At 38.2% G+C, this 18,927-nt stretch overlaps 1 protein-coding gene across 2 annotated transcripts in view; it reads left to right on the forward strand.

Moving 5' to 3' along the window:
- The window catches only part of LOC139135544 (uncharacterized protein C3orf20 homolog), a 32,987-nt gene extending 14,373 nt beyond the window's left edge, over positions 1–18,614 (forward strand). Inside the window, exons 6-15 of one of the 2 annotated variants that reach the window (XM_070702982.1) lie at positions 280–438; positions 830–1,076; positions 1,745–1,980; positions 2,385–2,774; positions 7,319–7,450; positions 10,362–10,602; positions 11,407–11,523; positions 11,956–12,098; positions 12,510–12,704; positions 15,180–18,614. In XM_070702982.1, coding sequence (XP_070559083.1) covers positions 280–438; positions 830–1,076; positions 1,745–1,980; positions 2,385–2,774; positions 7,319–7,450; positions 10,362–10,602; positions 11,407–11,523; positions 11,956–12,098; positions 12,510–12,704; positions 15,180–15,327 — 2,008 coding nt within the window. In that variant the 3' untranslated portion in view covers positions 15,328–18,614. The remainder of the gene's footprint in view (positions 1–279; positions 439–829; positions 1,077–1,744; positions 1,981–2,384; positions 2,775–7,318; positions 7,451–10,361; positions 10,603–11,406; positions 11,524–11,955; positions 12,099–12,509; positions 12,705–15,179) is intronic. The other variant, XM_070702983.1, reaches the window with a different exon arrangement.
- The last annotated feature ends 313 nt before the right edge of the window (positions 18,615–18,927 follow it).

Consider the following 18,927-nt stretch of genomic DNA (forward strand, 5'->3'; position numbering starts at 1 on the left):
ATAAGCTTATAAAGAAATTTTACTTTACATAGATACAGGTTTTGGCAGAAATTGACTTGTTCAAGAAAAGACTCCAGTCTGTTGCTAATTATGCTTATAATATCATGTATCATAGGCTCCATCTACTTGCTGCATCAATAAACACAGTTGCAACACAGACAAAACTTGGTCTGAATTTCAGTTGGCGGTGTGTAATGCTTCACGCAGTATTGCAAATGTAGAATCATGATGGCATTATTGTTCTCAGTACATGTAAGTTACCTTAACTCTTCATCTCAGCTATCCGTCCGGTCGCATGGCGATATGTTACAGCCGCTCTGGCGAGGGCAAACCAGGACATTACACTCTCATCTACAAAGACAATCCTGACATGGAGATGATAGGGTTATTTACACCGACGGGAGCCGGTATTCTTTACCATGACAACGGAAAAGCCAGGTAATTTGGTGATTCAGATTCAAACATTTCTACTGGTACAGTGTATTTCAGTATTCAGTAATGACTTTAATTTTAGACCTTTCTGAATCTATTTATTCAAATCAGAAGTTCTGACCAATCAAAATACTCCGATAAGATGTAACTCAAATATGTAATTTACATATAGGTTGAGTAGTTATGTTCAGCTCCTACTGGATATGATGGTATATCTCTGTAAAATGACACAGTTAGGTTATCAGTACCAGCTATTTCAAAAGCAGAGGCATTGCATGTTTCCTGATAGACATTTGTGATAATTTGATAAACTCTAAGACTTTGATTCCTTGACGATTGCAATCAATAATGAACACAATAATCAGTGTGTAATATCTTCAATTTCCCTCCTTGACAGATTTCTGTCCACGGACAAAGGCGGAATGATGCTGGAACCCGACGGCCATGTCGCTAAGCGATGGGAATGGCCGGTGCCTCACCAGAAACTGCAGGTGACGATCGTCATCCAGCTGAACGAGCAGATGACGTTCAGGTGCATCAACCACCAACAAATGCAGGTGTTGTTTGCCAGTCAGAAAGAAACTACAAAACTTAACATTGGTTCTACATATGGTGCTACGGAGCCGAAAACTCCAGAAGAATGGGTGAGTGTAATTTTAGAGTTCATTTTCAATGTTATTTTGATTTGTCTATTATTACTGGGAAAAAAACAAAAATTAAATTTACACATGTACGTGGACATGTGACACTTCTGAAACAAGACCTCATGAAGAATCTGATTATGAATATTATGCATCACGAAGGTCTCTGTTTGTAGTGCGTGAAGTTTATTGTAACATAATTTTTTGGCAATTTTACATTTTTAAGGTATATACATCTAGGCAAGATGCAATTTTAATCAAACTAGTTTTGCTAGACTCAAAGCCGATTTTTTTCAAGAGGCAACACAGTCGCATTCATATATAGTGCCATATTTGCCAACTTCCAGCACTTGTACTCCATGTGTTGTGATGTGTGCAGATGAGGTGATTCTGCAAGACTGTCATTTTACACAGTCAGCAAATTATACAAGAATATTGACACATGCTCTGGCGCTTTACATCAATCAGTGATATGCTGAATTACAGAAAGACATATGAGCAAGGGCATCTCTATTCACTGTGTTCGTCCATAGTTCCCTGGAGCCAGGTTTGAGAGTCTGTGATTTGACAGTCCGATCAAATATCCAAAGTGCTGTCATCAAGTGCAATGCTCTCCTGCAAGAAATTTACAAATCATGGTGGTTTTGTTTTTCCTCCATCTCATCATTTAGGGTTGCCTAGTAACAGGAGAAGAGTTCCAGTCCAAGGCAGCCAAGGAGTACTCAAAACCACCTCCACCAAAGAAGAAACCAGAGAAGGACAAGAAGTCTCTCAGGTTCAGATCCAACAAAAACAAGTCCAAGGACAACAATTTGGCAGAACTCCAGAAACTACTGGAGATACCGGAGAAACACGAGTATGACATCCCTGCCTCCAAGGATTTGGCAAGATTGCAGAGGAAAATTAAGTAAGCTGATTAACTATTCACTTCTGCACAATTTTTTTTTGTGAGTGACTGCCAGCGGTAGCCTGAGTCAGTCTTTGGATTCAATCATCAAATTTCCAAGCCTAAAGATTCAGAAAAATATTGTCCTCAATTGTATACCGACTGTGCGATCATCTCTCAGATGCAGTTTTTGGTATTCACACTATGTAAATACTGCCATTACTCTGGGTAAATATCGTGTACCTTGAATGCGTTGAATTTTGAATTTTGATTCTTTTTGTTGAGCAAATTAGGGTGGAACGTGCAACCTACGATGCTGGGCATCTTCAAGAGTGTGTAATACACGAGCTGAGCTAGCCTACATCGCTCAATGTCATTTCCACATTCAATCCACTGATTGCTGGTTTCCTTTTTAACTCCCTTAGGAATCTTGCAGAGGACTGGATGGAGCATTACAGGATAGCAGTCGGCATCAGTTCACCTCACCTACGCACGCTGTCCAGTGTTCCCAAATACAGGAAGCACCGGAATATCCAGTCGGCCAAATCTGTGCCTGGTACTCTTCCGTCCACCAGCGACCCCAACTACAGGCAACAGGCTGGCTCACCACTTCCAGAGGCCAAGCTGTCAATCAGGGCGGCTTCAGCTCATCCAACGGCGGGTTTCCACAACAAAAGACCGTTCAGTACGATGTCAACGGCGTCCAGGTCAATGAGTCATGCGTCGGAGAAGAAAAACGTAAGAATTGAAATCGATGGGGTTCCAACAGACATATCAAAGTCTCCTACACCGGTGACGTTGTCAGTTGCCAGTGGGTAAGTCAAACTTTATCAAACCTCAACATCCTATTTTTTTTTCTGAAGCAGTTCTAGTGATGTTGAAGATCTCTGAAATCACATTACGGGAAAGCTCCATTAACTTAGGAATACCCGACTTCCCTAGAGGATCAATTTCACAGACCTGCCTTTCCTACAATGGCACCAGCTGGATTAGATAAATATAACAATGGAACATTCACACCTTGAGGATTAAAAATCTTCTGTTTGTCGTCCGAGTTGGTCAGGCAAGGACTCGGGTTTCAGGTACCATGCAAGTTAATGCAGCCTTCCCCTAATGATTATTCGATGTGCAAGCATGTGCTGAATTAATGAGCTCAAACAGGTGAAGTTGCACTTTCAGTCCCCCAGTGTAGTCGCTACGGTGTATTCACACTTGCTCTAGCATTACAGCTTCACAGCAAGTATCACACATTGAAAATAATCGGGGGATGGCGGGGTGGGGGGGGGGACTGTACATTTTTCAGGGGTACGAAAATGAGTCATAAAGTTGGCAAAGCTATTGTTGAATACAATCCTTTGTCTTATGTATTTCTTTTGATTTTTTTTAATTTATATTTTTCATTTGCTTTTAATACAAATGTTGGATGAGGCTGTAATTGCAAGTTTTACAGATCACCAACTGAGGCCACAGTGTCTTGCACAAAACCACTGCATTGCTGCTGATAAACAATAACAAAATGTTAGATATTATGAAAAACCACGGCAGTGTGCAAGGAACATGAAAACACAAATATTCAAAGAGAATGCTCACACAAATTTCTAAATTTTGCAGCTAACATCGTGCTAAATATTTTTCATTTCTAAGACTGATTCACCTTGGTCAGTTAAGCTGACATGCAATCACTTTTTGACCTTGCATTTGGGATAAAATGATTTTTGGAATGTCACTGTCAATATCAGTGTGACAGACTATGTGAAGCTGGAGTGTGAATGCATCTGTCAACGTGCCAAACTTTTGTCCAAATTAACAATGTTGCTGTTTTTTCTTTGAGTCTCTAAAGAAACGCATGCTAACTAAAATATTATTAACAATATTGTAAGCTCTTTCATTTCCTATCAGTCTTGTCTTCTGCTGCCAATTTTTATAACTCAGCGTAATGTTAGTCCTATATAAAGATATTCTTCCTCTTCCAAAATATCACGTCTAGCAGCACCAGAGGGGTCATCCTAACACAGTTAGATTCATTGCCTTCAGGAAACTGAGGAAAATGGCTTGGACAAGTACATCGTGCAAATAAAACCTTATTTTTAAACCTATTTTGAAGTCTGGCCAGACTAGTAAGATTCAATTTGCTTTTCACCACCACTTTGTGAAATACTCGTCATGATTGAGAAACGGTAAATTGGTAAAATGTGTTTGTGATGAGCAGTTTTCATGATCTCTTCTGGTACCGACCTATTCTGCCATGATTAATTTTTGCATCGTCTTTTTTATTGAATAATACTTGTCATTCTATTTTATCACTATTTCCATAGCTTTTGGTGTCAGATCAGTTTATTATCATTTTAGTTACACTGTATTACTGTAGATTACGGTGTCAGCAGGGATCTGGAGTAGACGTCCCTTAAATTCCCCCCGTGCACTCTGTGCTACAGGTTTCTCTGTCTGATTGCACCCATCTTGGTAAACATAATGAGACCCCAGTGAAAATGAACTGAGTTTCAGAACGAATATGACAAATAAGTTCTCTAACAAGTATAAGAATTCAATGTAAAAATAAATTCATGTTGCCATGGCTACATCTTATACTTGTAATGATCTATCTTTTACACACAGGCATACATGAACTATTACTAGTCTTGATCTTACTGTCATGCTTTTTGTCTTAGACTTTTTTAATATTTCTGCTCATGTCATCTAGGTGATCAACTTACCATTCATATGTTCTCAACTCTGAAATTTCCATTTTTTCTATACTTCAAGCATAATACCATTAATACACATTACATAATCTGTCGGGAAATGTGTAACTCTCGGTTATATCTGGTAAGGTGATTTTTCAGTAATTCTCATGGCAATCGTGTCTATGTTTTTTTTTGTTTTTTTGTCCTTTTTTTCTCCCCCAAATTTTTCCCCTTTCCCCCCTGGTAACATGTCGCATGACAACCTGGATTCCACGTGACATGAATTTGTGATGTAAATTGTGTAAGTAAAATTGCATACCATGTGACCTTGTTTACCAACCTCTCCTAACCACAATACTGTGTGTTTTGTCACTAGTATTACCATCAAAGTAATGCTTTACAAATATATGTATATGTATGAATGCAAAGAATCATCTCAAAGTTTCACAGAACTCATTGTCACAAAATTGAACTTGCAATAAGAAAACCTGCTCAGGTGTAATTTGGGATATCAGAGCTCAGTATCTTAGTTGTCACTTATCAATTTAACCCTTTGTGTGCTTTAATTTTTCCAACCAAAATTTTAGTGCAACATTTTACCAATTTTTATGAATTTTTTAGCGATTATTTTGATAATTTTGGACCAAATCGACATCACTTTTCAATGGCTACGGTATTTGATCAAAATTTTGGGAAAAATCTGAAAAAATTGACAGGGTTTACATTTTATAAAGGTGACAAAATCGATTTTGGCACTCAAAGGGTTAATTTCAGATACAAAATGTATAAATTCAATCTCTGAGTCAATAACCTGATTTCAGATTTATTTACTTTTGGGAAATTTGCATTGCACTTTGACATATTGGAACTCATTGAATTTTGTCCATTCCAAACAAAATTTCTTGGACAGAGTGCATGGGTTTCTACTGAAAGTTTGAGATGACACTTTACAGTACATATATGACAATGTGACTCTACATTATCTGAACACAAAGACGAGCTGTTAGAAACTACGTGTGACAGGCATTGATAATCTACCATGTACGTTGATATATACATACAAGTGTCTGGAAATTTGGAAATATTGATCAATGAACTTGATCCAATAAGAGCTAAGTGTTCAGATGATGAGGTGCTATTGCCTATAATACACATTACCATACATGGAAATTAAAAATATATGCATATACACCGTCCCTCCAGGGTGGAGGGATGGTGGCATATATTATCAAGTTCTGATCATGCCGACTCTAACATTTCAGTCATATTATGCACATGCTAATCAAATTTAATAGCCACCAAACTAAGGTTTTACTGCACCATATAGTTCCACTTTTATACAACTAACATTTAGCACAACCAAATACAAAGTACATGTATTGTAACTGCTAGACTTTGTTTCTCTCACAATCCTAACACTACACTTGAGGTCAGACCCCATCGTCTTGAAATGGAGAGAGCTGACCCTATTTGATATAAAGAAATGCTCCATATTGAATTCTTCTTTAATTTTAACAATGCAGACCCTACAGGTTTATGTACACACAAATTCATTTGACAAAGTAATATGTTCACGTTAGGCTACCAAAATTGGGTGGTTTGAATACAGCTGGGACAAACTGGATTTATGAACTGAAGTCTAGATTTTGGAGGATTCTGTGCTGTCTTTATAGACTTGAAAGATATGTCATGAATTGTTGACAAGAATACTGCATCAGTAAAAAAAAGCCGATTTCTCAGCTTGCTGTCCCCCGGGGTTTGGGAAGCAGAGCACCCCCACACCCCAACATTCAAGTTCTATGATAGTTGTTATGTCTTTTATTGATATACTGCTGGATTTGTACAAGTGTCAACTGCATGTACTTGAAAAAATCAAATAATTACAATGTTTCTTGATGTCTGCAATATTTATTCATACGAGGCAGTATTTTCCTTGGAATTATTTGTACTAGGTGACCATAATATGGATTTACCAGAGCATGTACCCAATATAAATTACACATGGGAGATATATTAAATTTGTGCAGCAATCCTGCACCTTAAGCAAAATGTATACACCATACACCAAATCTAACTCAACAATATTAAAGACATGGTCAACACATTGCTGAAGTTTCACTGATATCGTGTCACTGAACACAGGGCACTTAAAAACAAATCATTGACAAGACTTACAGTATGTCAATACAGTGGCATTGAAAGGTTTCATAATGAGAGGTGGCATTGGCAGGATATGTTGCCATGGAGAGAATCAGCTGTATTTGATAGACACATTATTGACTTTCATGTTAAAAGCATTAGAATTAAAACACATTATCGTGAGGGTGCCTTGTATCCCAGAATGCATCAGTCAAATATTTAACCGGTAATGTCAAGTCACTGACCGTATTGCCTATATTGTATTTGATAATTTCTATTGTTCCAGATATATAGCCAAATGTGCATGTACTTTACACTTTAAAACGGGGAAATTAGGCACTTTCAATAAAGGGAAGTCTTGCCGATCAAATGATGATATTGCATGCTGGGATAAACATGGCTAAACATGAAACACACTGTTTGTGTTTTATGTTGATGCACCTTATTTTTTCAAAGAAAACAATGCTCATAGTAGTAGGGAAATCTACTGAAGTGTACGTATTATAAAATCTGATCTGACATTTTCCCGATTGCAGCTCTCCGACCCATGGTTCGCCTGCTCCAACATCTGCGGTGAGTCGTTCTCACAGTTCTATGAAAAGTCCCCGAGCTACCAGCACAACGGTGGAGAGACCGACGTTAACTCCGTACCAGAAAGGCTGCCCAGTGTATCCTTTGCATTCAGTGTGTGTCTGTGTTTTGACAGCAGCAGGTGCTCGGTGTTCATATTTGACCTTTGTACAGGCTATGGAATCATACAGACATACATGTACCAAGAGGCAGGGTCTAGTCCTGCAAATCCTCTGAAGCAACACTGTGAGTTTCAGTTTTCCTGCAGGGCTTACACTGATTAGCGGAACGGAATGAGCGGAACGGAACGGAACGGAATAGCCACACCAAAAAGAAAAAATAGTTTCTCTTAATTAATTAGTTTTTTTCGTTCACTGAATTTTGGAGCGGAACAGCATGGAATTTCGGATCTAAAACAGAAATTTGGATTTAAATAAAATATCATTTTTCAACCCTTAAAGTAATTCATCTATTTTTTGAAGTTTCTCGATGAAAATTGTGAATAAGACTACTAATAAGAATTTTATTCCATAGAAACACACTTCTGGAACTGTGGTAGAACAAGTACAATAAATCAAACATTACACATATAATTAGGCAAGACTGCTCCCGAGACTGCTGCTGGGAATGAATAAGACTACTGGACTGAAGCTATAATTCAAATCTGAAACTACACCTGAATCCAAACCTCACCCTGGATATCGCATCTGCTGGAGGATGCTATGGCTACCATGAGGCATGTGAGGTGTCGCACAGGCGTTCTGTTGAGTGGGTAGTTTGTAAAAATGTAGTTTCTGCTACGTTCCGACGTTAAGGCTACGGAAGAGAACGTCCGAACGTAGCATAAACTACACTTTTACAAACTACCCACACAACAGAACGCCTGTGAGGTGGCGGTCTGTATAATAATTCACCTCGATGGCATGACGCCTAATTTACATTTGGCGCGGAGGTGAAAAAAAGAGGGAGGCGGTGACGGATCGTAACTTCTAAAATGGATACATTGCAACTGCATTGCTGACTGTATGTTCATTGGCGCGGATGCCACTTCTTTTTTGTTTTTTGTTGCCGAGGGTCTGCAGACTTACAGGAGCACCAGTTGATTTGGGGGATTGTGAAAATGGAGGTGTAGATAATTTTTTTTCACCCATTATGACAACATTTTTTTTCAAAAGCATGCTCGCGCAACAAATTATTTTCTGCACAACTGAAGGCAATGCAATATATTTCATTTGTTCTCAAAATGAAGTGCACGTGCATATGTTTTGCATGTCAAAGTTCATTCATGCAACCTGTAATCTTTATTGCAGAATTTTGCATATCTAATCCCTTCTCACGTTAGAAAATTTTTAAATATCCAGATCTCAAAGATCAAAATACTAAGGTCGGTTCTAAACATTCATTTTTGGTAATTCCAGCACCTCGCATCACATTTTTTGTCTTCCTCTCAGGGAAGTGGTAACATTTCTTTTCTCACTTTGGGGATTTGCAGCACATTATTTTATCATTCTCAAGGGGGGGGGGGGGGGGGGGGGGGGGGGGGGGGTGACAATATTCCCCCTCCCGAATCCTCCAGCCCCTCCTTCAGAAATCAAACGATTCTCCCATTAGCATGCTCGGTAAAAAACGTGGGGCTGAAATCAATCTATCGATTGATCAAACAACTAGGTTGAAGGACATCAGTAATACATACAAAAGGCATCGCTTATACTTACATGCACAGTCGATCAATGCGTTAACATTAAACTACGGCCCTTTTGCAATTTAAGTCATTCTTTTGTGATCAGTTTTTGAAGACCGGTAGTGTTTACACCCCTAATAATTGTTGTTGTATGCCGTACACATGCAATTATTGTTTGAAAATTATTACATGTTTCGATATGAGTGCAAATCACTGCATTGATTTGAATAGGAACATCCGGGATGTTAGCGGGCCGGTGAACGATGTACTGACTGGTTTCCATGGTTACCCGGGCTTAACGTTAGATGTAAAATATCCATGCGCGCACTGCTATTTTGACTTTCATTAAAATCTATATGATGCGGGTCGATCGTGGTAAAATTGTTAGAAAATGCCCTACATGTAACTAAATATCACATAGCATTAACTGTGAAAAGGCATGTAATAAAAATATTATTGCCTGAATACATGGTTTATGTGTCCTCGCAGCAGGAGACAATTTTCCCTCCTGGCGTCGGGCAAATTGTCACCTGCTCTCGGGCACATAAAACCATGAATTCAGGCAATAATATTTAGTATGTTGAGCTATTGCGATCGTACAAAACAGAGTGCACAACTACATGTTGGCCATAGACACGCCCTCTTTTGGGTTGACCAACCCCTCCACACTATGGTACTACCCTCTATAAGGCGTGATTCTCGGGCTACGGGTTAGATTTAAATTTAGATGTAGCTTCAAATTGAAATTACAGCCTAGTTTCCTGTGGTATTTGACATAATTTTCATTTTGGAAATTTCAAATATTAAGGTGCCTTACTTGTAGAGTTGAATAAATGATATTTTTTATTTAAATCAAAATGTCTCTCTTAATTCCATTCTTTTACGCTCAAAAATTCTGTGGGCGAAAAACGGACTCTAATTAAGAGATACTAATTTTTTATTTGGTGTGGCTATTCCGTTCTGTTCCGTTCCGTTCCGCTCATTCCGTTCCGCAAATTAGTGTAAGCCTTCCTGCAATTCCAAGACTTTCCAGCTGTACGTACCAGTGAAGGTGTCAACTAACAAAGTAGATCCTATCACCTCATCGTTAAAACTGTATATTTTCAAAGATAAACACATCTGTTCTATATTTCAGTTAAAACTCTTATTGTACACCCTGTGAAAACAAGTTACCATCTATAAACACATGCCACTCACAGCAAGAGATGTTGCCCTCGTATTGCTATGTTTAGTAAAAACCCTATTAGTGCAATCACCGGTACTTGACTGACTACATCTCAAAAAACACCGTCCAGAAGTTTTTTATTTCCTTGACAGTCCTGTGACAGCTCATTACGTGCTGAAATGTTGGGAGAGGTGAACCAGGTCTGCAAGTGTAACCGTCACAAGATGCCTTTTATTAGCGATTTAGAATACGACACGTTTATTACGGACTATGTACCAAAACAGCAGCTGATCGTCATCGCTGTGGTGTCAACTCTACATCCTGAGGTCAACGAGGAGAGCGACGCTATGCTGACGAAAATGTACGAAAACAAGAATAAGAACAGAACACGTCCATGCTATGAGGTTAGCAGTGATGAATTAATTGTCTTTTTATCACTCAAAGATTTTATACAGTTGACATAACGTAGCCAATAATTCAACATGTCTCGAATTCTGTCTTATTCATTTGACATTTATGTGTATAAAAGCATTTGTAAAACCACTGTTCCTTTGAACTTTTTGACATGGATTTGAGCTGACGGTAAGCTACGACAAAATACCTGATAGTTTTTCACAAAATTTTAGACTGAGTCTCTTAAAAGTACCTATTAACTATGCAGTTCCCATTCTGTGCCATTAAATGCTGGCCTAGAAGTGTGACTGTAACTGGGAAACCCCTCTCTCAACCCGTTTTCACAAATGTACTGGTCCATTCTGACTGTTGAAACAATGACAGTCATCCCAAGTTGTGTGACGAGAGGGTTATTAGAAAGGGTTAATTTTTGGAGGGTCTTATTTTTTGGCATTATGTCAACCAGTGCTTCATGCACACAATCTTTGTGAATTTTAGGAGTTTGCAACATTAAATGAAACGCCCACTGTACATAAATTTAAAAGTATGTATTTGGAAGAAGGCATGGCTTTATGACTTGCATATTATTAAAATTGATGCATAATCACCGAGGTAGTTACTGTTAAAAAATGCTTTCCATCGTACCTGGTGTACTGATTCCCTCTGAACAGATCATGTAGGGTAGAAATACATCATTAAAGTGGTTTTTGATGTGTGCTACTTCCCTGTGTATTCTGGGAAATTGAACTTTTCTCACTTCCTTTTCTCACTTCCACTGATAGTAAACATTGTTGTTTGTTTGTCTGTTTACTCAGAGTCGACATGACAGATTTAGGGTTCTGAACTATGACATGGCAACTGCTGTTGAGCTGACCGAGCACTACAAGCCGCTGCTGCTCAGACGACACAATGCGGTCCCTGGCATGTTTCTGGTGAGTCTAGTTAGTCTACACAAAACACAAATGACGTTCTGTTTTCAATCAGTGCATATGTATGTGTTGTTCAGTGACTTTCTTTGTGCACCTTGTCCAGAAATCACAGTGAATACAGCATACATGTATTTGAATTCACCTGACAGGCGTGATATACATTTGATCAAATAAACTTGCATGTCACAGGCACATACACCTACACTTTCTACATCACCCCTGCAACTGCCAATAGATTGCCATTGAAGATATGCTGGCGTCTACATCAATGTACACTGAGCAGGCTTGGAAACCATTTGTATGATATTCTCCACTTTGTGTACCCACTTAGTTCATAATGATGATGAGTCTAAGGCAAGCAATACATTTTCAACTCTCTCTGTGTTAATCATCGCAATAAATGTGGTCAATGTAATTTTCTGTGCCTGTTTACAGATTTACATGGCCGGGAAACTCATGTTCGCCGACAGTATATTTAATGGATATGGTACGGCCAAGAAGGACTTCCGTGCACAGCTACTCAAAACTGAACAAAACTTCCTGGCAGCTAGATATCTACCGTCTGACTTCAGATTTACGTGAGTTCATATCATATTCATGTCTATGCTAATATTATTATGACAGCAGTAGATACTAGCGCTTAGATTTTTTGTCTGAGGCAATATAAAATGTATATTCACAAAAGTTAAAGCTGAGTTTTCCACAATCTTTCAGCAACAGAGGCCCCGGCACCAATGGCTTCTGTTAATTCAAAGCACTTCAGATATTTGAGGGCATTCTATGGTGACCTGTGCTACAACAATTACATTCATGGTTGTGAAAGAGTATTAGCTGTGTGCTTACCACACTCATGTACAGCTTTTTTAGTCACAGCTAAGACTTTGCAGCAGTTACCTATATAAAACATATTGCTGATAAGCTAAACTGTGACAGCTATTTGTTTTGATATATATCTGCAATCCTGTCTTGTCTCTTGATACGAAATCCAGGCCATCACGAGGTCGATCAGGTCCGCGATCAGCATGGGGAGGTCAGATTGGCGGCACAGGGGTTGACAACCGGGCCAAGTCTGGGCTACCCAATGAAAAGGAAAGTGACAGTAATTTGTCAAGAAGCTCATCGTCGTCTGCATCATCACTGACTTCAAAGGATGTGCTTCCATCATTCAGACAAGTCCCACAACCGTAAGTTGAATTGTCTTGACATGAACTACATGTATACACGGCTTCGGATACTTTGATCATCTGTTCAGGGACACCCATTCTCCAAGAACTAATGAAAGCGTCTTTTTGATGAAATGGCACTTCACTTGAACTTAAAGCCGCACTTTTCAATCCCAGGTTCTCGCATTAGTGGAGTTCTCTTCTCAATCAAACACCTGGCCAGTACGATATATGATTTCTATAACATTAATTACACAAACTGATCTCAACCTTTTGTCACAATGTTTGCTAATCCTGCAAACAGAGTTTATGCAAGCTTTTGATTGACGGTCGGTTCAAATTGCCACCTCAAACGCTTGAAGTTCCCAAACAATTGTCTTCTAGTCGTGTTAGACTTTGACTATAACCACAGAGTTCGATTGGTAGCAACTTTGCGCTGACCACTTGGTAGTCTGTCTGTCTTTTTGCGACAGGGGAAAACTAAAAAGTGGCATTTTCTGGAGCGTGTGCCCGTGTGCTGCCTGTTTGGTGTCCACTCACACAATCAACGCCGCCATAGCTTGGCGTCCTTTTAAAGGGAGGCTCCGCCTTTAACAACGGAACTTTGCCCAGGGCAGATATGGTCAAAGTTGTCTCAGTCATCACATTTACAGAGGGGTCAGGGTCTTTTTAGTGGTCACTTTCAAGCAGTCCCATGAGGTATCCCATGTTAACACTTTCACTGCGTAATTATTTTTTATACGTGCATTCCTATGCGTAGTTTTCTATGGTAATATGGCCTTAGAAATATTGATTTACATGCATGTGCTATATCTTTGTAATTATTAGAGTATTCGGGACAATTTTTTCAGTGGGCATTGCAATATGAAAGGGCATCATAAAAATTCACAAAAGGTCATGTGACACAGCCTGGAGATCACGTGATCATGGCGGCCATATTGGATTTTACAAAAAAAATTCAAAAAAATGTTGCATTTTTGGTTATTTCAATATATAAATGTATTTTTCTCAGCGTAACACTTTAAAAATTACTACTTACGTTTTATCAACTCAAATTCAGTAGAGGAACACATACTTTAAAACATATTCCACATAAATGAGATGAATATGCATATTTATTACAAGTTCAAATTCGAACAACAGGTATCATCTGACATTCGAAAGAGAGCTATATTATATATATTATATATATACTGGTAGCCAGTCCGATTTGTAATTGTCATTGATAGATTGATGTCATACATCATCCACAGGATACCCCATCAACGTTTGTGATGTCAGTCACCGGCCCTTTGTCGCACTTTTCTCTCAGCATGCTCAGCTGCCCTACCTTCCTGTCTTGCTTGAGATCTCTGTCTTTGCTCAACTGATTTGGGGACATATTCAAGTTCGGTATTAGAGTTTTAATATGAAATTTGACTTCCGCTATCTCCGTCGAGTTCAGTTTCACGATCAGTGACAATTCCACTATTAGTGTCTAGAAAAAACATGCTCAAGGGCTTAGTGGGTGTCAAACTGTGCCCGCATCGCCATTTTTAAATACCCTCTGAAAGAAAAACAACAACCGATCACACGATCCTTACAAATCACGGCCGAGAAATGATCGAATATGGCGGCATTTGTTTACAAATTTGGCGCGCATGCTCATTTATGTTTGACCTCTACCTCGTACACTCCACTAGGCTTGAGGAAATAGTCAACAAACATGATGTAGATCAAACAAAGACAACGTATATCGAACGCATATAAACGCGTACGTTCTTGGCGCGTTTACGCGCCTCCCGCAGTCTGGCCGTTGGCGCAGAATGCGCCCTCCCGCGGTGAAAGTGTTAAAGGCTGGCCCTCTCAAGAGTAGCCACCTCCCTTGTGGGGTGGTGGCCGCATGTACATGGAATGACAAGGAATATTGTGACAGAAAATGAAAATGTCTGTGTGACTAGGTTCATACATTTCTACCTGTGCATGACGATTGTTTCAGAAATGAAGTATCATAATTTCAGCTGACTTCTGATATCAAGGTTTGGGGCTTGACCCATCACCAGTGCATCACCCACCTTAAAAGCAATGCCACAACAACCCCTTTTACAGAAAGATCTATTTTTCTAGGACCAATGGGTGACCACTGTGCATAGCTTTGACTGTATTTACCACTTATAGCCTGGTTTGATAGTTGCATTGTAAGGTACAGTCTCTATTCAGGCAATGCTACTGGAACTATTAACTTGTCAATCAGTGCAGTAAAATGAAAAATTCACCAAGACTGATGATGCTGACCACATGAATTTTTTAAACAGTGATTAAAGTCAGATTCAATCATAAATTTTCCCCGAGAACACTGCCTAGTGATACTGGTAATGTGAGAATAGGTTTTTGTTAGTCTCGATTAATGCGCGACAGCAATGCATCATGGGATAAGAATACCAGACCTGCCTTTCATTTTCTTCAATCGATTAACTGTTGCAAAGTATCATCAAACAAATGTCTCATTCATTTCAGCCGATCGGATTCAGCAGCAGAGTTTCTGACAGTGAGTCTTTCACACGGTTCGTACCTGTACAAGGAATCCCTGAGACACTCAGCGCCTCCGCTTCAGAACAGACCAAGACAGACAGTGGACTTCAGGAAAATGGAAAGTGTCAAATAAAAACGTTTTACACAAAATGAAATAATTACAGCTGTAAAAATTATTAGGCTTGTACAAAAGAATGAGGTTTAATTTCAAACATTTATGTTTTTTTCCAAAGGATTTCTTTTTGTATTATAGTTGTAATAAAATTGCATTGTTTTATAAATAACACCAACTTAGCAACTTTAACTGTAAATTCTTTGTATAGAAGAAGCCCACTGCCAAGAGTTGTACAGCTGTAGGTATGTCTTTTTTTTTCTCAATCATAGAGAGTCCAAATCAAAGTGGGATGACATATGAAATACAAATCAGACGGAAAGCTCCTTACAATAATAAAAGAAATTATTAAGAAAATTTTAATTGATAAATATGACCATAAATATGACTTGTTGATAAGTAATTAAACTGTGTAACAGTTGGGTTGATAGTAACCATACCTGGCTATCTGTATATTTCTCTAGGTATTGCCAAAAACCTTATTACTGCTATGCAAACTTATTAGCCCTTTGAGCGCTGTAATTTTTCCCGCCAAAAATTTTGATGCAACATTTTACCAATTTTATGAATTTTTATGTAATTTTTTCATAATTTTGGACAAAAGGGACATTATATTTCATTGGCTACAGATTTTTATCAAAGTTTTAGCAAAAAATTAGGAAAATCTTGACTGGTGTACATATGATAAAGGTGACAAAATTTGGCGCTCAGAGGGTCAACAAAGGGTGGTGTTATCTTGGCAGGTACACTCATTGCGAGATTATCTATGCAAGCTTTGGCCGGCGACTCCCTCCAAGATTTCACTACTTTGAGAGCATGTTTCAAAAGAAGGGTTCAACCATTTACATGGCAAAGGGGACGTGGCGGGTCAAAGTGGTAAAAATTTCTGAGGTGCCAAAAATCATGCTTGATGACTAGGGGTTTTTCTGCAGTCACATTTTGACAAAAAAGTGAACACAGTATTAACTTGGGCAAGACAAATGTAATTTTTGCAGATTTCATTCATGGGATGTGACATAATTTTGCAAAATATCAGGCCAAGAGATAGTAAGCAGGAGAATTACTTGAGTAAATTTCATCCTTGAGGAACATTCCACTGTAACTGTGACCAGCGTATAATGGAAAGTTGGATGAAGTAAGGTTGGTGTAGTAGTGAAATACTAAAGACTGCTTGATGTGAACAAGTGCCACTTTAATAAATTACAATACTCAAGTCACTATAAAATGAATTTTTAGATTTTTATAGTATTGCTTGTAAAAATTCTACAGTATAATGACAAATTGGGGGCCAACACAACAGATCAAAACCATTTGCCAAATTTTCAATAAACTCCTTGTTATAAAATAATGAGTGTCCTTCACAATTAAAACTACCAAACTTGCATCATTGACAATTTGAAACAAAATAGGATGCTGGGAATTTTTTTCCAAATTAAGTATAAATAGAGGTAGATTTCCACATGAAATATCAAATATCTCTGTAACACGACTCATTCTCGAGTAAAGATGTTTAGAATTTTGTGACAGGTTTTCAGTGATCAATTTCTACATTGTATGGTTCATGTTTCCGACATGGGTTGAGAACACGTCCGGCTACCTGTTGCACTCGCAAAGTATGTGGACAAGACCAGAGTCATACTTCACAAGAATGTTACACAACTTTTTTTTCATGCCATGAAAGCTTGAATGAAAAGCCAGTATTTTGCAGTGTTGGACAATATCCAAAATAGCTAATTTAAGAGATCAATTAACGGTACTGATGAAAATATTATCCCATTTCGGGGCACGTGGTCCTTGTGTAATCATAAAACAGATGAAAATGGCTTCCCCCTTACATGCAGGGATGCAGGAAATACGAAATTTAATGGGCTATGAATTTTCACTAATTGGCATAAAATTCTGTACCTGAAAGTACGTTTCCCAGGTTGCATCAATAATGGCCACAACCATTCCACTGTTTGGTGAGCTGGAATGGAATAAACCATTCCGACATGGGGAATACTCTGTCCACGACTGTGTGCAGCTTCACTTAGTTCAGGCCCAAGTTATATTGTGATATGAAACGAGCAGATCAATACTGTGTAAATATTTGGTAAGTTTTATACAGAATTTCGATTAGACTATATTAATGTTCAATTATTACTAAAACTTATTGATCAATTTCCATCATAACCAATGATTTGATATATTATCTCAATGTGCACCATTGAACGTCATCTCAAAGTAAATATTTTGAGCAATTTAGATGGAAATATTTTTGTAGGAATGAAAACGTCAGGATGAAAAGATTGATTGCACGTTATCGTGAAGAGCAACAGAGACAAGTCAGACAAATAAGAGAAAAGTACTCTCCAAGATTAAAGACATTTACGTCAGTATTGAAATTTCAGCGTGGCAACAAATTAAAAAAAAACTATTTCCGTCCACTTTTTGCTAACATTGAGAGAATGCTAGAAATGCAAGTTGGGAAGAGAATAAAATCTACAAAAGGGTTTCTCTCTCCAGTCTTCAATACGACAAACTTCTTACTCTGTGAGTGTGACCTTGTGTTGGGATGTGTGAAGATAACAATAACACATAACATATGAGGCTACAACCACATGGCCAAAATTTTGATATGCTGTTTTGCCAAAATATTTTTTGCTGATTGCAGAAAGATCACATACTGCATGTCGCAATCCATGATCATGATACATCACATGCAATTGACATGTTGTAATGGAATTTGACGACTGTTGCACTTCAGAGTCTTGTCATACCCTTTTATGGTAGACACAATAGAAGACAAGAATAAAACGCTGACTCATCACCAAGAAACTCTCATTTCTTCCGTCCACAAAATTTTGATCAGCTCTTGCAGATCTACAACTTTTGGGTTTTTTTAAGTAACGTTTAGTGACTGAGATAATTGGGACAAAACAGTAGGCTGTTCACACAAAGGCTACTCATTTCCAGAAATTAAAGGCTTTTAGAAATATCAACCATTACTTCTAGAGAATGGTGAACGTTCAAGGATGTAAATACTGTAATTTACAAAAATATTTTTCACTAACAAGCCATCAGTACTCAAAACAACCGTAATGTCTACACTTTGATATGTTTTGCCTTTTCATTTTACCTACATCTTGACTACATACTGCAGTTCTTTATTTGTAAATTATTGTCACTGTACATGCAACAAATAGTCTAGATTATGTACTCTTTGGTTAAAAAATCTATGCATACTAGGAAGTCCAATGTAATATATTTCATATGCTGTACCTTGAAATAAACAATACCTGCAAAGTTGGGTTTTACTAATGTATAAAGGCTGTTGGTGTATGTTCCCTCCCTGAATCCATTTCCCTGCTTCTATGAACTGACCATGCATTCCCTTTTTCAGCGAGTCAAAATGTAGGGAAGAAATAACCCTTTTATAGGCAGTATTCTCGGGTGTTTCTGAAGATTTTTCTTGTAGCGCTCATAGAGACATAGGAAGGTATCTGCACTCTGAGAAGATATTACAGTAATGATATGATACGTCAAAGCCTGTTTTTTCTGTGAGTGAAAGCTGGAATCTCAAAACAAAATACTGGAAATTACTAATATAACTATTAAAAGCATTTAGTGATGATATGTAAA

Source organism: Ptychodera flava, chromosome 6 (assembly GCF_041260155.1).
Source record: "Ptychodera flava strain L36383 chromosome 6, AS_Pfla_20210202, whole genome shotgun sequence".
NCBI lineage: Eukaryota > Metazoa > Hemichordata > Enteropneusta > Ptychoderidae > Ptychodera > Ptychodera flava.